Here is a 24,280-nt window from a genome sequence, read left to right as displayed (position 1 = left end):
TACTTGGAAGCTTGCAGTTGCTGTGTTGCTGGGTCACGTTGTAGAAAATGAGATACTGGCACCAAATCCTTTTCTCCACATCTAGTCTGTCTGGGTGTAGCAAGGTTTCCAAATGAGACCACATTTAAACAGTGTGAAATTATTTTTGTTAGCTAAGAGTGAAGTAATGAAACAAAATGATGTATTGATGATTCTGAGGGAGTGTTGGAGATAGCATTAAAGTAATACTGCATTGTCCCATTAAATGGGTTAGCTATACAGATAGCACTTGTCAGTCTTATAAATTACTTATTTTCTGAGTAAGATTAATGCATTTAAAATAGCCAAGCACTGTTAAATGTGTTTAATTTGCTGAAGTAATTGTAATCCATTTTCTTTTAGCTGGTCCACTGATGCAGAGTAACCAGCGGTTCTCGCTTCTGTCTCAAGGACACCCACACTTGAATCTGAATTACATTCAACAGAAAAAGTGAAATTGAAGGGGGTTGTGGGTGGGTGGGGGGAGGGGAGGAAAAATTCAGGTTCTGATCTAAAATCTTAATGCAACGTGTTTAGATACAAGATTATTTAAGACTGTTTTTAAACTGTATCATTTGTACATAGATACGAACTATAGTTTTTACTAGTATCACAAAACTAAGTGATACAAATTTCATCTATTTTATTACCCTATTTTTAAGGGGAATTGTGTTTTGTTTTATCTTGATAAACTGTAAAGAGAGAGAATTTTTAAAATTAAGTTCTTTATTTTCTATTAGCTGTATTCATACTTCGGTTGCTTCAGACTTTATATATATTGTTCTAAAAAAATAAAATTAGAAAGGGATTTCATGTGTTTAAAAATTTGTCACTTCTATTCTTTACAGAACTATGTAGTGCCAAAAAACTTTTTAAAAGAAAAATAAAACTGCAAAAAAAAGGTTAAGACTTCTTCCTCTTCCCTCTTTATATGTATACTTATGTGTGACTGTAATTAGAACAACAAAAACAACTTACATTTAGGTATTAAAGCTAGTCATCTTTCATCTGTCATTTAAAATGAGACATGCAGTCAGTGCATGTTTCTCCCTGTGCTGTCTTTCTTGTAGAATACTTGATCTGAGGGAAGTGTACACCTTTTCTGTTTATACCCTTTCTAAACTAATATCAAGTTATCTTAAAAAAAAAAAAATCAAGCTGTACAATGAGGTAACTCTAAAAAGAACCTTCTATAAATTAATTTGGCTTACTACTATGTGTTGTCAACACTCATTGGGCAGTATGTGAAAATAGGGGGATAGTAAACATCCCAACTTGTATATGCAACATACAGTGACAAAACTGCCTGCCCATGCTCCTGAAGCAAGATTATGAATAAAGGGATCATACAAACTGGACTTAGCACAACTGTGTTCCTGCCATATGTCATTAAATGTATTAAGAACTGTAACTTGAGTAAGAACTTGAATATTTTTCATTTGAAAAACAGGGTTTTACTGAATGCTAACTTTGAGGGATGCTAGAGCTGAGCTATTGTGTCACTCTTCCACAGGTAGGCCATAACTGCTCTATGTTCAAAGGAGTAGTTTGCTGTCTTTAAATGTACTCATTAACAATACTTTCCAGGCAAAAACTTTTTTTCTCTACTTGAAGCTTTTGAACTGTCTGATAGTGGTATCAGAAGAAGCGTATTAGACTTAAGGATGATTCTTACAAAGGAACAAGTGACAGCTCTATGTTAAAGACTAGGTTTAAGTTAGCTTTGGCTTTTAGTAAACATACTGGATTCTCAATAGCATTGCTTCCTTTCCTGTAATAGAGGTTTACTAAGATATATTTTAGGCTGGTAGTTCTTCAGTGTTTGACTTAAACATATTCTAACTTTGGTAACTTAATGCAGCAGCTGTTGGTCATAACATCACCTTGATTTGAAAATAAAGCCAGCTTCAATTAGAAATCTGGAAGTATTACAAAAGAAACCAGAAACCTCCTTTAAAGACAGCCCCCCTTTTATTATTGCTCTTCACTGACTTTTACAGGCCTTGAGAAAAACGCTTTAAAAACAATTCTCAAATTCTATCACAAGAATAAGAAAGTAACTACCTAAAGAGGATCTAGCTTTCCTTTAGTTAAAAAACAAAGAAATAAAAACACTTATACAAGAGGAGATGGACTAAAGAAATGGGCTGCTAAAGCAGCCAGTACATATTCAGCTGTCCCATAAAGCAGAGAGGACAGTATTAGACCACAATTCCAGGCCTCCAAACTGCTGGAGTTAGTATTATTCATTCCCTCGACGACTCTTCTTGTGGCTTTTCTTAGATCTGAAACAGAAAACCGTTAAGCTATATAAGACAGTGATTTTTACTGTGTCAAAAGATCAACATGATATATATATATATAGTAGTTTAGTGTTTTCTGTTGTCAAATACGCATAATGGCTTTACTGTAACACTGGGTGAGGTACCACACAAAATACTTTAACATTGTAAGAGCTTCAGTTCCCAAGATTCAATGACAAGTAAGACCACCTATAACTGTACAGTCATTCTTAAGAAATATACGAAGAAATACTACCTTTCAGGGGATTTGGAATGACTTCTGTGTCTGTGACTACGGTGGTGCCCTATAAGATTTAAAAAAAAAAAGGTAACTGTTACTTCCATAGACCCTGGAATTCTTTTTTTTATGCAATCTGCTTCTGGTGAGAGTGTTGTAGATAATAGCAGAGCTCTAGGCTTAATTAGAGCAGTCAAATTGGCCTCCTGGCAAATACCTGAGAAATGCGCTCAAGGCAATTTTGTACGTATTGAAGTTCTCCAGCAATGCTTTCATATAACTAACCACTTTATAAGCTAGATTAACCACCTAAACTAGCTTCTGGATACCATGACACAGATTTTTCTTGCAGTGGATATTCTACCGATAAAGATATGCCAGATTTAACGTGTAAACTATGGAAATACCTGGAGATTTAGATCTTGATCTGTGGCGCCTCTCCCTGGATCTGCTCCGGTGTCGTCTTGGGCTTTTGCTGCGATGCCTCTCCCGGCGTGGTGATGGACTGAGAGAAAAGAATCTTGTAAGACAGCCATACTAAAAAAAAACACACACTCCGAGAATACATAATAGAATAAAAGACTACCTTCTTCTCTTTGGAGAGCGGCTTCGCCTGTAATGGGGGGAAAAAGAGGGTCATTAAAAAAAACAGAATCAGTAGTCTCATTTCCCGCATTCCGCAGCAACAGCACCACAGCTTCCCTTGCACTCTCTCATGTTCCCAGTTAGTGTTTGGTTGGTCCGATGCATGAGAGGCAGTGCATGCTTCTGCTCTGGCCCATACAGTGAGCTGAAGAGTTAAGTTGTGATTTTTTCGGCTTACTACCAGCAAGAATAATTGGATTTTCTCTCCAACCTTTGGCTTACGTGAAGACAAGCACTTGGTTCTCCTTAATATCTTCATTCTATTGTCAGATTTAGCTAACACTGGCCAGCAAGTTTTAAGTTGCTGAAGAACAAGGGAAGGGTACAGACAAACGTTGACTGCAGCCGTGCACTGCAACTCCTTACTTTAGAAAGTGACTAAAGGAATTAGGTGTAGGAGATTCTGCTGAATTGTCACCTTTACTTGTGCTTTGCGCTCTGCAGCATTATAGGTAAAAGTAATGCTTAAAAAGGAGCCAAGTGTCACCTTCGTGGAGACCTGCTCCGGCTCCGCCTGTATCGCACGGCTGGAGATCTGCGAGGTTTATCAAGGTCCCTGTAGCCTCTTCTGCGATGGTCAGGAGAGGGTGCTCGCTCCAGCTGGAAACAGTGGGGAAAAATATTTCTGTAACTCATTTCATTATTTTTTTTAAATCAATAAGGACTTCTGAACAATAAATAAATGAAGTACAGCAGAACTGACTATGACTGTCACCATAACTTTTATCACCACCCTCTCTCCTACGTACATAAAACAACTGACGTGAACACATTTAGGTAGCACAGAACAGATCCAGGTCTGTGAGTTTCAGCAGACAGGAAAGCTTGACAAAGCACTTTAGAGTCTAAAGTATTCTCACTGGCAGCTTATATGAAAATCCATCAGGGGAGGATGTAAGAGCTGTAAACAGCTTTCTGAGGCTTCCCCTCAAATATTTCTCATAGGCCACAAAGACTGGGATGATCCATCCGAGCACCGGTTTAAACAATCCCTCTGCAAATAGGTCACTAACCTTTTCATCTTCCTCCTCTTCCTCCTCACTAGATTCTACATCATCCATGTCTTCTTCCAAAGCACTAACACGAGGCTCAAGTTGCTCAGCTTCTTCCAGAACATACCGTTTCTAGAAGAAATTACAACTTTATCTTACACAGCTCAAGAACAAACACCTAAGGAAGCAGCTGACGTGCCCATCTTACATGCCCAAAGGGCCTGAATTGCAGCTTCCTGCAACAAGCCAGTAGCTGATAAAGCTACTAAATCTGATGCAGTTAGACCATCCACTTTTCCGAACCTGTAATCGAGGCAGAATGATATCGCATACACGTTCCTCATGGAGTAGTTCATCAATAAATTCATCCACGTGCATCAACTCAAATTCTAAGGGGGAGAAAGAAGAATTTAAAAAACAAGATTAATGCTAGCTGATAAAACACTTCAGACTTCATTGAGGGTGCTGTACACATAACAATTTTTAAATCATGATAAGGGAAATCATTAGATCTGTCTCGCAGAAATGGGAAAATGCATAGCTAGCTAGGACTAGTAGATTCTCAGTGCTCACATGAGTGGTGTCTCTGGTATTTGTGGAACTGAGTTTTCAGTGTCCAACAGAAAACAAAAGCACTTGAGGACAGCAAAATAAGCAAGGCAGTTCTCGTTTGTACACATCAGCAAGATCAGCAACAAACTAGCCAAAGAACGAACACGTAAAAGCAAAACTTTAAAAATATGTTTTTCCCCATTTTAAGCTGTATTACCAAAGAGAATATTTATCATGTTACATTTTTCTAACAAGAGGCCATCTATGAGGCATCGAGAAATCAAAACAGTGTAAGGCTGCTTACCCCCATTTCTGTTCTGACTTTTTATTTTTCGGTAGTCATTGTAGAGTGGTTCAAGATACTTGTAGCAGTCAATAGCTGTGCCCGTCAGCCTCATGTACAACGCACCGAGCATTCGGACGTACCTAAAAGGCAAACCATTCTGCTTATTTGAATTGTTTGCATAGTTAGCAGTTTGGGTAAAAGGAATTTCTAAGAGAAATTTCTCAGAGATTTGTGAGGAAAACTGGTACACTATCATAAATTCCTCCTTCAAATACTCGAGTAGATGCATGTACTTTGTGCGGGTTGATTATGCATGCAGGAGTCGCATTATCACTTCCAGTGATTAGGGAAACAGAAAGTAGCTAATTCTGGCTGCGTTAATGCACTTCGTTCCACATACTTCAGGCAGAGCTGCGTTATCACAGGTAGCACATACCATGAAGGCAAGCAATTTCAACAACCTAGATGACATGGAGAGCAAATTCTTCAAAAGCAAGAATAAGGCCCTGCACTAGGAAGAAAAATTTTACCACGTACAAGAGAAAGCTAAACCTTGTCTAGGGTTCCCCTGGCCGTTTTGGACATCCACATTTCATTTATTACAACAAACGCAAAACAAAATACCACCACGAGAGCGTGCACAGACTTACTTGAAGTCCTCGTTTTTGATGAACTCCACGATGATGTCTTTTTCGGGCTGGATCTGCAGCATCTTCAGCGTCAGGCACAGGAATGGCGTGGGCTTGATGTTCCCGCCGTAGACGCCCCCCACGTACTTCAGCTCCATGGCTTTGTCCACCACCAGCTCAGCTACAGGGGGGAAAACAGCCCGTCAGGGGGCGAGGGACGGCTCCTCAGAGCCCCTTCAGAGCCCCTTCAGAGCCCCCTCAGAGCCCCCCGGCCCGCCCCGCCGTACCCGTGAGGCCGAAGCACTCCTCCTTCCAGTACTTGGACTCGTAGATGCGGGTGCGGATGATCTTCTCCACCAGGTACTGCGGGTTGGTGCCGTGGATGCTGTGCGCGTCCTTCACCGTCCGGTTCGCCATGGCCGCCCCAGCCCGGCGGCACCCCCCCGCTTCCCGCTTCCGTGACGAGCCGCAACCGATTCCGCTTCCGGATCCCTCTCCGCGGCCGCGGCCGCTGCCACCACCACCTTATTTTCGGGCAGGCGCTTCCCTTCCGGCGCTGCTGTGAGGGCGGCGGGTGCCAGGTACAAATATGGCGGAGCTCCTCCTCCTTCTCCTCCTCCTCCACCCGCCCCTTACCTCCCTGTGCGCGCTTTGGCGGGAAGTTCTGTCGCGGCGCCGCCCGGAGCTCGTGCTGCTGCCGCTGCGCGCGCGGGGGTCGCTGAGGGGAGCGGTGAGCGCGGCCCCGGGCTTGAGGGGAACGGGTGTGGGGGGGGGCTCTGTGGGAGCGATCCCCCACGGCCGTTATGGCCCCTTCCCGCAGCACGGAGCTGAGGGAGCCGGGGGGGGGGGGGGGAGAGGGAGAGGGGGGGGTTTCCCTGTGAGGGTGCTGGGGGCCTCGCTGAGGTAGAAAGGCTCCCTCAGGGAGTAGGGCTCCTTGTGAGGCACCGGGGCTCGCTGAGGGAGCACCCTTAACCGTCGTCGGTTTGCGTTTTCCTGAGGCAAGCGGTCCGTTTCCGAAGGGAAATTTCTTATTTAGGAAAAAAGCAAAAGCGAAACGTTCGTAGCCGTTTCACCCGCCCGGCCTTAGGGAGCCGGCTGAAAAGCAGCGTTAAAATGGCCCTTGGCGGGCTGGGGCCCTTGTGGTGATGGGCGCTGAGGGGCCACTGCCGGGCTGGGGTTGAAAGTCTGGCAATTGAACGTCCCAGTGCTGCTGGGCGAGGGCTGTGCTACGCTGGGAGCTGAAGCTGTCTTCAGAGAAGGAGATGGGGGAAATAGAGCTCGGGGAGATGGCAGTAAGGCTGCATCTTAGCCTCTAGTGTTTGGGAGAATTTTGATAGCAGGCAAAACAGAAGACATCAGTCCTGGTAACTTGCTCTGCAAACAAGTGAGCAAGCCGGTGTCAAGGGAATCACTTGTTTGTCAGATGTGTTAATCAAATGCTGGATGTGAAAAAACAGAGTTAAAGGACAATCCGCTACCAAAAACCTTCCTTTTTTCCTCTTTCCTTGAGGGAGTGGTGTCCGTAGATGTGAGCTATGGTAGGTTTCTGTGGATCAGCTGATCTATGCCAGCTTCTTCATATTCACTAAAAGAACTTATTGCAGTTCTAGTAATCCGGCAATCCTGGGTCTTTCTCTGCTTTTATTTTTAAATAATAAGCAAAAAATGTTTGTTTATTTGTTTTAGCTTTTCCTTGGGAATCATGAACACCCAGCAGCAGAACAAAATTATTTACTCCTGGTATGGAAAGCCCACAAACTCAGACAGAAAACTGAGGACTTTGCAGTACAAGTAAATAGCATTTATTTCTGGTTTCTCAGGGGAACTTGAACGGTGCAGGTTTCTTTAACTTTTTGACATCATTAAGTTTACCGTGGCAGGAGGAATATTACTAAGGAGTAGTGGTCTTGCCATACTGTGTCACAACACTTTATGGAAATAACAAAACGTTGTCACAAAGCTCTTGATTTGTAAATTGTATAATGTTTAAACAAGCATTTAATTAAACTTGTGAATAAGTATTAACTATTTAAAATCTATGTGATTTTTAGTAGGGAAAATGAATTTTAGCCTTTGTAAGTGGGCCATAACTATCTATAAGGCTGGCAGGTGATCAGCTTTAATGATTTGTGAATTATAAAGGATGTGAAATCCTGCTAATCTGCATGTGTGTGTCACTTTCTAGGGGGATCATTATAAAATCAGAAAGAAGCAGAACAGAAAAATGTATACAGCTTGGTGAGTTTGTTTTAATAGAAGGGGAGAATGCAGATCAGCCTTTTGTGGCACAACTCCTGGATTTCTATGAAGATGGTAAGAAATAATTTAAAAAAAAAAATTACCTCCTATCTGAGAAATCTTAAATTAAAGACGCTTGTATCACGGAAATGTAGGTAGCGTTAAAAGCATCGCTGGCCAAGTTATGAAGGAAACTAGGTTTTGGTAATCACTGCATCTATATGCACATACTCCCCAAATGTTTGTGGCTAATAGCTAATTTCAACTAAATTGGATAGTTAAACACAGGGTTGAAAGGCATTAAAAGGCAAAATCTTTTGCTTAGTTGTTTCATTTAAGAGAAATGGTCCTTGAGGAAGACAGTGTGAGCTTATGCTTTATTTAGAGATTGGAAAATTCAAACAGAGCAACAACGCTACAGCCCTGGTACTTGCATCTTATTAGACACCAGGGACGTAAGGTACAAGGCTGAATAAATGGGGCTCATTACTTCTGTCCCCTGTAGAACTACTTATTTATAGATAGAGGGAGATATGAACAAATGAACCATGGCAGGTAGGCAGCACAAAGTTTGTCTGAATGAGAAACTATACATTAGCTATGTCTGATTTCTTTGAACAGCTTTTGTTGTTTGTTTTGGGCTGTGGTAATATTTTGTAGTTTTTTAAATTCTTTACTCTTTTAAACATAAATAAGCTGGAGTGATACATATGTACTAATGCACATTTATTGTAGCATAACTGAATATTCTTTTCATGAATTTCTGCATCTTTGACAAATTAAATATACGTAGCTTTGTTTTATTCAAAGATGAACTCCTTAACATGTAGAGAGGAGCATATTCAATTGTAATACGTTCAAAAGTTTTTTTTTAATCTATCCGCATTGAATCTGTTCATAGTGTTTATTCAGACTTCTGTATATTTCACAGCAGCATTATCTGATTTTTTTAAGGCAGCGAACAAACGTTCCTGGTTTATTTCTAAAATAACACTGAAATAACAAATAATGTTCTGAAATTTCTTAGTTCTCCTTTTATGTCACTGCCTTCAGTTAGTGGAGTCCAGCTAGAACACATGCATGCAAATAAGGAACCTTCTTAATTTGTGACAGTGAGCTGGTGGGTTAGTTGGTCTGCAGATGTTCTGTGTTCCGAGGCTCTGTGCAGGTATTACCTTAAGCCTTGAAAGTCTCAACTCAGACTTCTGAGACCTGAAGTCAGTTCCTAATTTTGGTATTGACTGTGTGCAAACTTGAGCCAATTTCTCTCCTATCTTGACCATCTGGAAAAAGACAGCTGTAATATCTTCCATCCTGTTTTTTCGGTCCTGTCTAAACTAAAAGTTCTTAGGGAAGAACACTGCCTTTCATTACATGTGTGTGAAGTGTCTTGTCCAATATTTCTGCAGAAGTCATTGAGGTAATAACTATTTGTGATGCAGCAAAATTCTGAGTGTTCACTGGCTTCTTTTCATTGTTATAGGCGCTCAGCAGAAACACGCAGTCGTGCAGTGGTTCTCTCATATTACAGAGATACCTCAGAATAAACGGAAACTGCTTAAAAGAGAGGTTTCTCCCCAAGAAGTATTTTTTGATCAGGTTTCTGGCTACGACAATGACATAGCTGTGGAGACGATTATTGAAAGTGTTCTGGTATGTACGGCTGCCCATCTATACCTACAGGGAAGAAAGAAACCACAACAATTTGGAAAGCGTAACAGAACAGTGCAGCTACTTTACTCCTTCCCAAACCAAACGTGTGATGTGTATTTGTATGCTAATGCAGTTTTATAGGATAGTTCAAAACTGTTAATGTTCCTTCCTCCATCCCAAAATGACTTCGGTTGTTGGCAGCCAGCTCATTTAGAGGATTGCATGGAACAAAATGATGTGATGGGAGGCTTGTAGTACAGGAAAGTTATGCTAGGCTAAGTATACCTAGACTGAAGGCATTGCCTTCTGTAATGAAAGATAGCACGAGTTCCAATAATAAAATATGTAAATAGAAAATAGTTGAATGCGAAGTTAACAGGAAATATTAAGGTATGTGTGTGTTGGTATTTTCTCCTTTTGCAGGTCATACCACTACATCCAAAGGAGGAACTACCCATTACATTAAACAAGGAAAAAATTTTCTACGTGAAACAGTCTTGGGATGGGAAATGCTTTAAGGCTTTGTCCACTGACACGTTCTCTAAGCTGAAAGAAGCTAACAAGAAAGGAGATGGCATCCCAAACTCTTTGAACTCTTTTATTCCTTTCGACATCATTTCCTCCATGAAAAAAGAGACCAAGAGGGTTGCTCGGAGTGTCATGAAAACAAAAAATGTTGAGGTAGAAATAGAATCAAAACATTCTGCTTCCAAGTCCTCCCTGTCTAAGGAGAGGCATTCACAAAGAGTGGCTAATGGCACCAAAACTCCAACAGCAAGGAAGAAGCTACAGTTAAACAGTATGTATATGGCAATTTTCTGTCCATTTGGTTTTGAATGTAGCGTGTTTCGTGCCTCTTCATTTTTGGGTAGTCTAAGCAGTGGCAATACTGTATTTTTCGCTACTTTATTTAAGTTTTGGGGTTAGCCCATGTGTTTGGCAGCAGCAGCAGTTCTTTGGCTTCTTATATGTCCGTTATTTCAAGCAACTATACTGCTTATGTTCAATTGCTGTTGCAGATGTTTTATTTGTAACTGGTAAGTCTAAATTAAAGTGTTTGTTTTCTGAAATGCTACCAGTCAGACTAATTTGACATCGTAATGTCTCCCTTTTTTTTTTTATTTCCTTAATATTTTTGCTAATGGTGTGCTAGAAGGTAACTGGGCTGGCTGAGCAAGCACATTTGGCCTTTTGTAACATGTTATATATTCAAACTGAAGCCTAAGTAAAGTTGTAAGTGATGGAGAGAGTTAGGAAATGGAAAAATAAGTCTGTAGTACTTTTTTGTTGTCTTTGGAGAGGGAATGCATGCCTTCCAGCGAGATTTTCTTTGTCCCTGAAGCTTAATGCCATCACTTATCATTTAAACAACAGCCACCAAGCCAGTCATACTATGTCTTCTGAAAGTTAATGAAACCATCCATAGTACAGCCTGACAAAAGTTTATTTTGCTATTGATTCCTAGGTCCCACAAAATTTCCTAAAAGCAAGCTCCTGGACTGTGATGTTCTGGAGCTTTTGGATGATGACTGTGATACTATAGTAATGTTAGAACCATCAGCTGCTAAACGAAAAGTGAAATTCACTGGAATTCTAGGCTCACCGCCAAAAATACCTTGTGCTGATGATGACTCAAATTCACTGGGTGATGCTGCAGAGCACCAGCAGAGGTTTAGTGATACAATACGATTATCCCCCTATAGTAACGTCCAAAAATCTAACGAAAAAAGCCAAGAATCTTAATATTAAAGATGACACTATGTGGTAAGTGATAGCATTTTCGTAATTATTTTTGTATGTAATATCTTTAAGAGAACTACTTAGAAATAGCACACTTAAGAAAGAGCTCTGGAGAGAAAAGCAGGCAAAGTCCCTTTGTGTCCCACACGTTGTCTGCTAAGATCAGTGAGAGAATGGGGGATAGCCTAAATAGCTACAAATGTGCTGTGGTGAAGTTATAGCAAGTGTGTTACTTGGAAGTGAATGGATGATTGGGGAAGGTTGTAAGAGGAGCTGATGTTAAAACTGGGCACAAGCAGCTCCCAGTTAGAAGAACAGAGAGAGGATTGGGAATGGTAGGATGATGAAAGGGATATGAAAGAGAATTGAAGCATAATTGATCATTGAGGTTTGTATTCAGCAGCGTGGATAAAAGTCTGTTTCCCTGCAGTCCCTGTATGTGTGTGGTACAAGCTCAGATGTGCCTTATTTGTGACAACTATTGAGATGTGCCAGACTGTAGTAAGAGCTGTGATTGCCTCATAAGAGTTCACATGATAATTACGTGTATACTTTCATACTACTTTTTAGAAAAGAAATCAAAGCATAATTATTGTGTAAGTATATCTTCAATCTTTAAAAATGGAATTAAGCTGGGGTAGGGGGAGAATGGATCAAACATCCTTACATAAAACGACACAAGAAGCCATAAACCAGTGAGGTTCTTCCTTTCAAATAGTAAATTTGTGGATGCAACACTTGAGGGATTTGCCACCTTCTCTGTCTTTTATTATATGTAGCATAAAAACTATTGCTATTTCACTTCTTAAGGTAAAGGCGTTTCAGTGGCATTTGTAGGCAGTTCTCAGATTCTTTTTTTTATGTCTACAAATAATTAAAGCATATGTTCAAAGCATACAACAAGATGAATTACTAATAGGAAAACCAGTAGCAGGGACATGTTTCAACAATAAGGATCAAGTGCCTAAGCTGACAGTGAAGGAATCTCAAAATTCAAATAGAAAAATTGACTCCGAAGGAGAACAGACGTAGCAACACTTATTCTTTAATAGGAAATCTTTCTAGCGTAGACCATGAATGTAAATGTTTGTGTTTTTTTTCTGGGCAAAGATGTGTCGAAGCGAGTGCCAATGAGGGCAAACTATGCTGCCAGTGTCCATGCCATGTCCAGTCTATAACAACTGTAATGAGTTTGTTCTGGCTGTCACTCCAACACAACTGTGCCTGAAGTTTGAAAGGCCTTCTCTCCATCTTTACAAGGGTGATTCAAAGAGGAAATACAAGTAGCTTTGTGTTCTTTCTTTACAGCTTAACTGGCCTTCAGGAGCTGGGTAGTCTGAGCCCTGTAGTCACCCCTCGTTCTCGTAGAGCATGTGCACAGAAGACAAGTGCTCGCATTGCACAGCAAATCAGGTAAACTTTCGCTTCCATGATATCTTTTTCAGGTTGCTTTTGATAGCCTGAAGCCTTGAGAGTTTTGTATAGCATAATATTGAAATGCAAATGATTACAGAAATAAGCTTAATTACAGAGTGAAAACTGTCTTGTATTCAGAAATGTTAAGCTGACTCAGTGTTCATCAGAAAACTGACTTCCTTTAAACCACTCTATTAAGCAGCTATGGAAGAACTTAACAGCTCAAGTGGAGAGCACGTTGACTTGCTGATTATGGCAACTACAGGAAAAGCTGAAAATGTATCAAATGAAACTCTGTAGTGAGTAGAATTGCACATAGTCTTTTAAAAACTCGTGCCATTTCTGTTTCTTACAGCTTATTAAATATGATAGAATCAAACCAGGAAGAGGATTTTCTGTCTAGCTCAGATGGATTGTACTCTTCAAGTAGCGAGGAAGAAGATAACGATGTGCTTTGTACACCGGAAAAGAAAACTAAAGCGAGCAGAATATTCAGCACCCCAAAATCTTCAAGGAAGCCTTCAGTTCACACTCCTGCCAAGACCCTGAAGAAAACTGTAAGGTTCCTTGTAGCTGTTGACATTTTAAAAGGTTGTTTTTATTATTTCTAAGCCAAGTGTTGGAATGCTCAATACCGTTGTACCAAAGTTAAGTATCTGAATCCCATAGTTTTGAATTGAAACAGTAGCTTGATTCATATGAGCTTCAGCACAGTTATGAAAATGCAGTACTTGCGTATCATGAATGTTGTGACAATGTTGATCAGAAAACATCAGCCTAAGAGAAAATGTTGGATTAGGCTGGAGCTGACCAGTGATTGATGCCCTATTCTTAGACCTTATTCTCAAAAAAAAAAAATCAGAGAAAGGCAGGAAAGATGATGAAATGGATGGATTTGATTCTACATGGGTAACACTTGAGAGCAGTACGTGAACTGTGAACTTAAAAGTGAGACTGTGGGAGGAGATAACAGTAAGTCTCTGAAGTCATGAATGGCAGAAGAGTTGAGCAGAAACTGACTATTTTCTCTATAGGCTCTCAAACCTAGTAGGAGTTGTGATCAAAACGAGTAATTAATTATTCAGTGAGTAGTTAGACCTGTGCGGCTCTTGGGCAAGGGATATTGTTACTGTAAGAAGTTTACCTGGGTTCAGTGAGAGACCGTGGAAGTCCCCAAGAATGATCCATGGGGGTGGTTACTAAAGAAACTACATCCATTGCATGAAATCCTATGAAGTCAAAATAGCTGAAGGCTGAAATATATTCTTGTCCTGTTCTTGCTTAGAGAACAGTATCCATTTATAGCCAACATTTTGACTCTTATTGTAAACTGCACATGGAGACACTTTAGTGCAGTTTCTGTGTAGTCTTTATTCAGCACAATCTCTATATACAGCAGTAAGCCATAAACCCAACTTCGTGCTGTCCCGATTCTTGAAGGCTTCCCAATGTGCTGATGCTGCCAACACAGGAGGGATGCTCTACAGGGTTCATGGCCACACCAAAGATAGCATGGCCGGCAATGTCTCGTAGCGTAACAGCCACTGGGGATGGAAATCCCTGGGATGAGACTCCAGGTTTGATGGATCTTAAGCCTGACTTGTTAACACTCTTCAGCACCTTAGTCAGGCACATACTGACAATGGCTAATTTTTTCTCTGTTTATGAAATGTCTAACGCAGAAACCCTAGCATAACTAGAACCTGTAAGCACAATAAGGAAGAATATTTCAGATATTGCGTGGCTTTTTTCTTTGGACAATGAAATTCAGATTGATCAGTTCCTATTTGCTTGCTGTTTCTTAAAATCCAGACCACTTCGTAACATGGGACTTCAGAAAAATATAAAGAACTTTACCTTGTAACTGGCTGAAGAATTTTAAAGTTGTCTGTGTCACCATTCCCCTCCCAGTTTCTTTTTTCCCTCAAGGAAGAAAAAGACTGTGAGGCTTATGTAGTAATTCCCTCTTTAAGGACTGTTTCTCTTTTCATTTTCTACTTTGCCATCCCCAGGTAGTCGTTACGTGTCAGTATTGTTTTGGAAACTTGTATGAATGATCGGGCTCCAGCAGAAATTCTTGTATCTAGCAAATCTGTTTGAGGTTCTAATTTTTCTCTGCAGCCTTTACCAGGAACACCGAAGACACCCCGGAATGCAACTCCTGAAATTCCCAGACGCAGCCATGCAGCACAGAAACCAGCCAGTGTGCTAGAAGAAGCCAGATTAAGGTAATGTTTGCTGAAGGGAAGAAATAATAGTTTTGTTTCAGACACGCAGAGCTGTAGGCTGTGCTGAAATAGGGAAATGCCAACTTTTACTAGATTGAATAAATTTGGAAAAAATGCTTAGTGTTTTGATACCAGAAGAGCATTTATGAATTTCCAATACAATACTACGGTTACAAGTACGAGTAGTAGCTACAGTACTACTTTTACAATTTCAAATTATTGTAATTAGTCAATGTTAAGTCCTTCAGAATTAGGTATCTGTCTTTATTCTGTTTAACATTAGAAAAACAAGGATCCTCTCCTGTAGACTGTAAAGGTACAATATTTAGCTGCTCTCGATGAGTGGGGAAAGAAGTTCTTCATATGTGCTTAAGTCCTCACATAGTGGAAAAAAATGTGTACAGGATTTCAAACTGAGTTTTAGCTTTTTCACCTCTTCCTATACGCTATTGTCCCTTTTTATCCCTAGTCTACCTTGAGTTATTTTTTGTGAATTACAACAGCTAGATCTTTATAGTGTATTTAATGGTGGTTGCTTACGAAGATGATCATTCAGCCTTCTTAATCTAAAAGCTTAAAAACTATAGAGAGACTAGACTATTTCTTTTTGGATACTTGACATTGGTATTCAGACTTAAAGTATGTAGGACAGATTTGAAAAGCTACATGCAACTGTAAAGGGGGGAGGAGGGTGGCTATTTGTTTTTTCCCAGTGGGCCCTTCAGGTAGAACTGTGAAAACACAATTCTTGGACCTCCAATTTTAAATCTATTTATTTATTTGTCAACAGGCTGCATGTTTCTGCTATCCCCAAATCTCTGCCCTGTCGTGAAGAAGAATTCCAGGATATCTATAACTTTGTGGAAAGCAAACTTATTGATGGTACAGGAGGGTGAGTTTGTTGCTGAGGCTTTAACTTCTACCTGTGGCATAATAGCAGTCAATCTACACTACTTTTATTTAAAAATATATCCTTGTTTGACCGAAATAAAGTTCTTAGTTGAGGTATTCCTACTTTTTTTTTCTACTTAATTAGGTTGTGCATATAACTAATGTAGGCTCCTTTATTTTACAGATGCAAATTTAAGACAAATACCTAGTCAATTTTAAACATCTGGGAAAGTCTTTTTTTTATTAAGAGATCAATTAGCATTTATAAAGTATTTTAGATTGTTAGTTGCTTCAGTAATTATAAAAATTCTCATGATCTTCCAATGTGTGGCATGCCCCAGTTTGCAAATAAACTAACTGATATATAGGGAATTGCCTGAAGTGACAGAGAGGGAATAATATTCAAGGGTGGTCTCAGAGCCCAGGAATTCCAGATTCTTGTCACAATTTTGCTCAGACTGCTAAAAAGGTGTTCTTCCTCTGTAGGTGCATGTATATTTCTGGAGTGCCTGGAACAGGTAAAACTGCAACTGTTCACGAAGTGATTCGCTGTCTTCAGCAAGCTGCAGAAAATGATGATGTCCCAACATTCGAGTTCATAGAGATCAATGGCATGAAGCTGACTGACCCTCACCAAGCTTATGTGCAGATGCTAGAGGTAAGCAAAGCCTCTTCAATGGATCCCTGCTTTGAAACAAGGGAAATCCTATACTTTACCATCAGATCCTCGATGTGTTTCAGGATTCAAGACAATTAACAATCAGTACTTCTGAAGTAGTCTCTCTGAGAGACTATATGCTTTTATCTGAGAGCAGGTTAAAAATGATTTGCTTAAGGCAGTGCCCAGCTTTGTGAACTGTCCCGCTTCCAGCTGCCTAAGGGTGTTGGCTGGGAAATAGCCTGATTTATAACATTCACTCAGGTTTAAATAATAATAAATCTAAACTAGATTCTTTTTATATTTACCCTTCTATAGCTTCTTCTGTACACATGTTTAGAAAGTTACTGAGTTGACAACTCTGAAAGTCAGTGTAACAGTAATTACTTAGACGGTCTTAACTGTAAATCAGTCTGTCATAGCAATCCAGTGAAAGAAAAACCATCTCTGTCAACCATACTGTATTCCAAATGTTTATGACAAACCAGTCCGCAGTATCTCACCTGGGACTACGGCTAGTGCTTATCCGGGTGTGAGTTACCCTTCTGAGGAATGGATTAAGATGCCAGTTAGAGAGTAACTGCACCAAGACCTTTGGCAGTCTAGACTACCTTTAGGCCAGTGATCTGGAAATGAAATGTGTTTCTTGAAGCATCCAGTCCCTTTCCTTAGAAACTTCTGCCCCGTTACTGCAGTTACATCACTTTATAAGCTTTCCTAAGAACAAAGGGAACAGCAACACAAAGGCCTGGACAGATGGAAGTGAGGAAGTTAAATGCCTGGGTACAGTAAGTGTGCCAATTCCACCAAAACAAACTGAACTCTGAGATATTGGATGACCAGTTCCAGAGCTGTAGAATCAGAATCCTCTGGGAACTGCTTGGTAGGACTGATTCAGACTGGTTTTGATTGAATTGGAAACATGAAACAAGTATATATTATTGTTGTGCTTCAGGGTGTTTAATCATGAAATCTCCAGTCAGTACTTTAAAAGGGAAGCTGCTGTTCTGGAGGGCAGATAAACTCTTCATGTACAATCTCCATTTTATTTTATGGCTTGATTCTGAGATATGTTGAACAACTGATTCAGCATATGCAGTATAATTTTGACTTGTCATGCTTTAATTTCTGTGTGCCTTTGGAGCTGCAAGCGAAGAGGTAACATACAGTCAGCTTATCTGTTTTGACACGGTGCTTATTGCAGAAGCAGTTCTTGTTGAAGGTATTTTCCTAGCTTAGAGTTGACTAAATTATTTAGTTTAGGTCTTGCTGATGATACATTAATATTTTAATGTGCATCCAAGTTTGCTGAAGTCAGGCTGTTCTTGTCAATTGACTTCGATTTTTGGCAGGTGTCTTCTGTTCAGAGAGAACTTTGACATATGTTAGGTGAATCTTTATATTTAACACAAATTGTAGGAAATTCTAACGGCCTTTCTTTTTTCGTTGTTTTCTTTTGATTTTGTTCTTTTATGGACAGTTTTTGGTAGAGCTAAGTGTCTTTTCACAACCACACTTAAAAATATTAATAATTCCATGGGGAGTTGGGGGGTGACCAAGCATATGGTTGTTCTTAATTGTTAGAGAAAAGTTGTAATCAAGTAAAAGTTAATCACACCAAAACCCTGGAAATCAGAAGTTTAACCTGCAGCATTGTTTAATCCCTGTCCAGCTACTGACAGGTCAGAAGGTGACAGCAACCCATGCTGCAACGCTGTTGGCAAAACTGTTCTGTACGCCTGGACCAAAGAGGAAGACCACAGTGCTCATAGTAGATGAGGTGAGACAAGGAATCCTTTATTCTCTTTCTTAAGGTATCATAAGAAAAAAAGGTTTTGGAGGATGAAAAAAGAAAGTGTATGTATTTAGAGTGTATCATATATGGCCTAAAACGAGTAGACTTTGGAGAGAAGGCAGTATTATTTGGAAACTGAATGTAAATAGGCAAGCATCCTCATCCTATTGCCAAAGTTGTTCTCTCCTTGGTTTTCATGTTGTTGTTTTTTTTTTTGTTTTGGTCTAAGTCATGGAATGAGTGGTTCTGTCAAGTCCTAAGTACCATAGAATTCAGCTCTTTAGAATCTGTTTTGTCAGGAAGCTGTTGCCTTCTCCAGTGAGAACATTCACAATGAAATATCCGATTTTGAAACTTTTAATGTGCTTTATTCAGTAACAAGCAAATGTGCATTTATTTTTTTCTGTAAGTTGATTCAGGTCCTTGCATAAAAGGTGTTTTAATCTTGTTAGATGTAATATTACAGTAGTGTTTAAAAATTCTAGCTTAATACTGCGATGAATACTGTTCAAACATCTATTCGGACTGTGCTTTTCCAAGAGATCAGAGCCCTAATTCAGAAAATGCAGTCCTATTAATAGATGAATAAAGGAGACACAACAGAGACAGCTTGTTCAGTATCACATAAGAAGTGTTCTGTGGCAGAACTCGCTCTCTCACACCCCCATCAAGTATTGTAAATACAAGGCCATCCTTTTTCAGTCAAATTTTTTTCTTTCTCTCCTCAGCTTGATCTTCTGTGGACCCGAAAACAGAATGTGATGTACAATTTATTTGACTGGCCAACTCAAAAGCACTCCAAGTTAATCATCTTGGCCATTGCTAACACCATGGACTTGCCAGAGAGAATAATGATGAACAGAGTAGCTAGCAGGCTGGTATGTCCTCTAACAGTTTTGTTGCTATGCTAGAAAATAAGAACTGATTAAATACTGTATGTAGTCAAAAGTAATATGGGAGAAAGGTAGGGTGGGTTATATATAACTTCTATATACAGAAGTTAATGCTTTTTTAATACCCTCTTCTCTCTAGTGGGCAGATGATGAACATATTAATCTTAGCAAAGTAAGTACAGGAGCCAGCTCACTAATCAGATGTTATGCTGTGTAAGAACACTCTGTTCTTGTAAGAATGAATTAAGAAAAAGAATGCAGCTGTCTTTTTAAACATATTAGTATTTGGATAATCAAATGCCATGCCTCATGGTGAAGCTGCTTACGCTGGAGTTCAGAGAAATTTCCTTCTGTTTTCCCTTCCTCTTTCCCTTTCCATTCCAGGCACTTAATTACTTGTCCATTTGCCATCATCAGCTGGTAGATTTTTTTGTTGGATACCTGTGGACAGAAAATTGGATGCTTTACCACTCTACACATTGTATATATTTTCCTAGGTCATTGTTTCAACACTGCTATAAAAAGTGACTTGCAAAAACAGTGCTCTGTGCTTCCATCCTTCTGTGACTCAAAAACAGTTGCACAGTAACTGTGAATTGTTCTTCCACCCACTAAACCTGCAGACCAGCTGAAGATCTGAGAGTCTAGATAGACCTAAGAGAGGATTTCTGCATAAGGAATGCAAGATTTTAGAATGTACAAGTTTACCTCCTCTTACTGAAAGGCAGTGTACCATTTCTAACAGTCATCGATTGGTCTTCTCATCTGAAATCAGCTTGATTTATTAGCTTGAGCCGGAAGATGACTTAATTCTAGGCTGGTTGCTGACTAGCAGGGCTAATGTGAAGTCAATAGTTGCCCTTATACATGTGTACAGATATGCTAAAGGAGAGATGGATATTTTTTTCGTAGTTTCTACTGTTACTATATTTAAAAACCAAGTGTAAACAGTGTAATCAAAAGGTTCTTGTGACTGGCTGGCTTTGATTTGTTTTGTAAGAGAAATTTGAATTCTAATAGCAAGCGGCACTTGCTCCTCAGGCCTACTGGGGAGGTGGTCCGACCACAGATCTTCACTCAGTCTGTTTTATTTATGGATGTGCACTTGTGTTTCACAAATAAGAAGCAGAAGAAATGATTAAAGCTTATTAAAGCTTATCAAAGCTAGGAGAAGAAGGATGTGAAAGAGAGGGTGGTCCCACCAGAGAAATTAAAGCTACTAACTATACAGGTTGTGCTCACTGTATTGTATTGTTTTCTGTAGGGCCTCACCAGAATGTCCTTTCAGCCTTACACCTATAAACAGTTACAGCAAATTATTTCATCTAGACTGAACAGTGTGAAGGCATTTGAAGAGGATGCAATTCAGCTAGTTTCCAGAAAGGTAAAGAATGCAAATGTGTTCTGTGTGTTGTGCTAGGTAAAGAGTATGGGGAGTCACTGAGGGAGAACTTTGTAAGAGTAGTTGGGCTAAAAAAAATTGCTTTTGTTTGGTTTTGATCAATAAGACTTTTTTCAAATATGGGTTTATTTACATAGTCCACATTAGCAATACTCTCCGGTTTTGTTTGTTTGTTTTGGTCTGTTGATTCTTGCTAAACATTTTTCTCAACTTGTAGAAAATATTGCTACAAACCTGCCATGTTTACTTTCAGGTAGCAGCATTGTCTGGCGATGCAAGGCGTTGCCTTGATATCTGCAGAAGGGCCACTGAGATCTGCGAGTTTGCTAGCCAAAAGAGTACCCCCGAAATAGTCAGGATGGCCCACGTAACAGAAGCCATAGATGAAATGTTTTCATCACCATATATAAATGCAATCAGGTAAAAACATTTCTTAGAGGCGTTTCTTTGCTTTTGTGTCATTTTCACTACTGATTTCCACAGAACCTTCAATCTGCCCTTTTATCCCCTTTGGGTGGTGTATGTGATGCATCACGCTTTGTTAAAATACGATTTAAAAAACACAGCTCGCAGCACAGCTAGAAGAGAGATACAAAATAGGAATGAAAGATGGGAAACCAAGACATAGAGATTGCTTGTTGAAAGTTGTACAGGATGCTTCAGTGTCTGAATCAGGGATTTTGAAATTTCCCAAATGTCCTTGCTTACTGTACATTGGGTCTGAAAAATGTGAATAGGTCATTATTAAATGTAAATTGACCATAACACACTGCGGAACAGGTATGATGTCTGGTGTGGATTCTGCCATTCTCAGCAGGGGGGTTGTAATTATTAAAGAAGCTACAGACTTGTTCTGCCAGCACAGCACATACACAACATTGTGGCATTACGCAGTTCTTTAATTCGTGAGGGTTTACCACATTAATACTTGTCTCATGTTATTCCTAATACAAGTGCTTGTAAGAAACAAGGATCTGTACAATGATCAAACTTTGCATGGCATTTTAATTGAGCCATTAAGCTTTACATTCTCTATGGAATAAAATGTCTCCTTCAGACAGTGAAAGAGGTAGAGTGAAACACAGTGTTATGTGGTGCCAGAGCTGCGAGCTGTAATATTGGCTAGTGGACATAAATGGAATGTCTTGCATTTTTTCCCTCTCAGATAGAAAAATACCCTGTGTTTAAATATGGTTACCAGGCAGTTTCCCTTCCAGACATCTTCCTAAGGATTCATAAGTTCTGAACTTGGCAGACTAACTTTTGTCTCTTTTGTTTGGATATTCAGGAATGCCTCATTGCATGAACAGATCTTTCTGAAAGCAATTTTAGCAGAGTTTCGCAGGGCAGGAGTTGAGGAGGCAACAGTTCAACAGGTATGTTAGTGTTTCATGTTGTTTTTTCGTTTTGTTTTTAAGGGAGGGGAACACTCAAAACTGTCAGGCAAATGCATAAATGTTAAAATATCTGGGATTTTTATTCCTAGAATTTGATGGAAGACATGTAGTAAGGTAAACTGGGACATGGTTGTCCAGGCCACTTGTAAAGCATAACTGATGTTACCCCTTGTTTTCAGTGGGACTAAATACTTGCCATTGGAAGCACCTGCTCTTATGCTAATACTACCAATGGTCTGGCTCATGAAGTGTTTTAGTCTGCATCTGAAAATAGTGTGCCTTTACCTAACATGCTTCATAAAGGAAGAAATAAATAGTAACTTGGAAATACCAGGTAACATAGTTCAGGGAGGAAACCTCAAAGTTAATTCCAATTTCTGCATCTCCCTCTTTCTCAGTGGAGGCAGATATATCACTAGTAGCTTCAAAGTTTTTTTTAGTAGACCTGTAAAATACGCCAGCAGAGCCACGTACAGAGGCCATTTCATGTTTCACAGTATGGAAGCTAAATGTTAATACTTAAATAATAATAATAACGTAGAACTGTATATTTATATAAAATGTTAAAGGTATCTCGTTCTACAGGTTTGCAAGAAAGAATTACAATTAGGTTTTCTGTCCCTTCTTCCTGAACACGTGTGTCAGTTGATTGCATTGATGCAATCAACTCTTGAAACTTAATATTTTGTTAGACTGATCTTTATCTTTTTTCCTTAGTTTTTCTCTAACGCCAAAAGGGGTTTTGTTCTGCTTTTTCTAAATAGAAAAGCCAGTTCTTGTTAGAGGTTTTCTAGTCTGCATGATCAGTGACAGGTGCATTCTTCTGCCTTTAAAGGTGTCATGCCTTTCTGAGCTGTTCGTGGGTGTTTGCAGTCTGTAAGACTACAGACTGAAACGAGTTTTTCATAGATGTGGAGGGAAACTTCCCTTTTTCACCTTGGCCTACTATATTGCAGCAGGAGTTAAACAGGAATTACATCTTCCTTTTTTTTATAGGTCTATCATCAACACATATCATTGTGTAGAATGGAAGGCATGCAGAGCCCCACGGTGTCGGAAATCATGGCGATTTGTTCAAGACTTGGTGCCTGCAGGCTCTTGCTGGTGGAGTCCAGTAATAAGTATCTCCACATGCGTGTGCGACTAAATATCAGCCAGGATGATGTCATATATGCACTCAAGGATGAATAAGGCAATAGAGATTTTATTTTTATATTTGTATAAATGTTTTAAATATCATCTATTTTAATTTTTTTAAGTGTTGATAACATGGAAATAGTGGAATGTATTTTTCTAAATATTTTTGATGTATCCAAGCACCTTTTGTTCAATAAAGAACGTGCTTTGAAGCATTTTAAATATTTGAAATCAAACTATCTGTTTTAAGGAAATTCTTATGTGCTGGTAAGTGGTCCCCTTTCAGCTGAGGTTTACAAATTGAAATTGATTACTTGCATCACTGCTAACAAGCTTAATCACTAAGGAGCTTTTTCTGTTGTTGAGACCGGCAGTGTCATTTGTGGCATTATGATGTATTTATTTCCCTCATTGAATGCTGTAGAGTATAAAACACATGATTAAAATGTGCCTAAAATTTTATTACACTTGTAATGAAAATGAACTTTCCATTTGCGATCAAGATTGGATATTTAAATTGGCTATCTAAAGGAAACTGCTTGGTACTAGGAAAGTAAAAATAAGAAAAACTGGTCATTCTAGCAATTGTTTGTTTTTTCTTTATTTGGATGGCAATCTTGCCTTGGTACTGAGGATTGCTTTAAGGAAGTAACCTCAGGTAATCCATGTCTGTTTAAAAGCTACCTCCATAATGGAGCTGTTTACCAAACTGGGTATCTGTTGGAGATAGGTAGGTTGAAAACTCCTCTGGAGCGGGCTCCAAATGTTGTTCTTGTTTGATCTCAGTGAAGGAAAAGTAGAATGAGGCTGCAGCTGGTAGAAAGCTTCTTGGAGAGCTCCCTGTTTTAAGGTTACATGTAATGAAGCTGGGCACCTGAGATATAGCATCCATTTATTTAGGGGACCGGAAACCTTGCCGCAGCAGCTTCAGGAACCATTGACCATGGATGTGCCTGGCAGGAGAAGCAAAGCCAAGGGGCTCCTTTATGGCAACGCGTATCCTAACTGCTGCAGCTCCTTATTAACGCGTGGGTTAGCACAGCCTTGTCCCGACTCCTTCTGCCACGGGCTGGAGCAGGTTGTAGGAGAACTCCCACCGCCAGGGGCTCCCAGCAGCCCAAACGATCCCGGGGCTGGGGTTTGGGGTTTTGTCCCCTTCCACTTGCCCTGGGGACGGGGCCGGCAGCCCC

The 24,280-nt window shown here is 39.7% G+C and overlaps 3 protein-coding genes across 3 annotated transcripts in view; 2 read left to right on the top strand and 1 right to left on the bottom strand.

The window, feature by feature from the left end:
• The window catches only part of TUT4 (terminal uridylyl transferase 4), a 42,191-nt gene extending 40,061 nt beyond the window's left edge, over positions 1–2,130 (top strand). The window contains exon 31 of the mRNA XM_035538139.2: positions 382–2,130. Coding sequence (XP_035394032.2) covers positions 382–473 — 92 coding nt within the window. The 3' untranslated portion in view covers positions 474–2,130. The remainder of the gene's footprint in view (positions 1–381) is intronic.
• PRPF38A (pre-mRNA processing factor 38A) lies at positions 1,971–6,178 on the bottom strand. The gene is made up of 10 exons (XM_035538140.2): positions 5,930–6,178; positions 5,664–5,823; positions 5,032–5,153; positions 4,479–4,564; positions 4,197–4,307; positions 3,671–3,783; positions 3,125–3,151; positions 2,946–3,043; positions 2,557–2,605; positions 1,971–2,303 (listed from the first exon to the last, which is right to left on the bottom strand). The coding sequence occupies exons 1-10, from the start codon at positions 6,057–6,059 to the stop codon at positions 2,261–2,263; spliced, it is 939 nt and encodes a 312-aa protein (XP_035394033.1). The 5' UTR covers positions 6,060–6,178; the 3' UTR covers positions 1,971–2,260.
• Positions 6,179–6,277: 99 nt separating this feature from the next.
• On the top strand, positions 6,278–23,315 carry ORC1 (origin recognition complex subunit 1). The gene is given in 18 exon segments (XM_035538137.2): positions 6,278–6,372; positions 7,329–7,433; positions 7,828–7,955; positions 9,364–9,533; positions 9,957–10,332; positions 10,999–11,258; positions 11,260–11,297; positions 12,582–12,686; positions 13,045–13,246; positions 14,811–14,917; positions 15,708–15,809; positions 16,295–16,466; positions 18,139–18,246; positions 18,990–19,139; positions 20,419–20,538; positions 20,810–20,976; positions 21,845–21,932; positions 22,950–23,315. Coding segments are annotated over 17 exon segments (2,577 nt in total). The 5' UTR covers positions 6,278–6,372; positions 7,329–7,344; the 3' UTR covers positions 23,145–23,315.
• The last annotated feature ends 965 nt before the right edge of the window (positions 23,316–24,280 follow it).

This window comes from Cygnus atratus, chromosome 8 (genome assembly GCF_013377495.2).
Source record: "Cygnus atratus isolate AKBS03 ecotype Queensland, Australia chromosome 8, CAtr_DNAZoo_HiC_assembly, whole genome shotgun sequence".
NCBI classification, from domain to species: Eukaryota; Metazoa; Chordata; class Aves; order Anseriformes; family Anatidae; genus Cygnus; species Cygnus atratus.
This window is presented reverse-complemented; position numbering and strand designations above follow the sequence as displayed.

What these genes read in the sequence shown, in the direction of transcription:
- PRPF38A (XM_035538140.2), bottom strand. Translation starts at nt 6,059, where the DNA reads ATGGCGAACCGGACGGTGAAGGACGCGCACAGCATCCACGGCACCAAC. An exon ending in TCATTCTGCCTCGATTACAG is followed by an intron (nt 4,308 to 4,478) that starts GTTCGGAAAAGT and finishes AATTTCTTCTAG; the next exon opens with AAACGGTATGTTCTGGAAGA. An exon ending in CGCTCTCCAAAGAGAAGAAG is followed by an intron (nt 3,044 to 3,124) that starts GTAGTCTTTTAT and finishes CTTTTCTCTCAG; the next exon opens with TCCATCACCACGCCGGGAGA.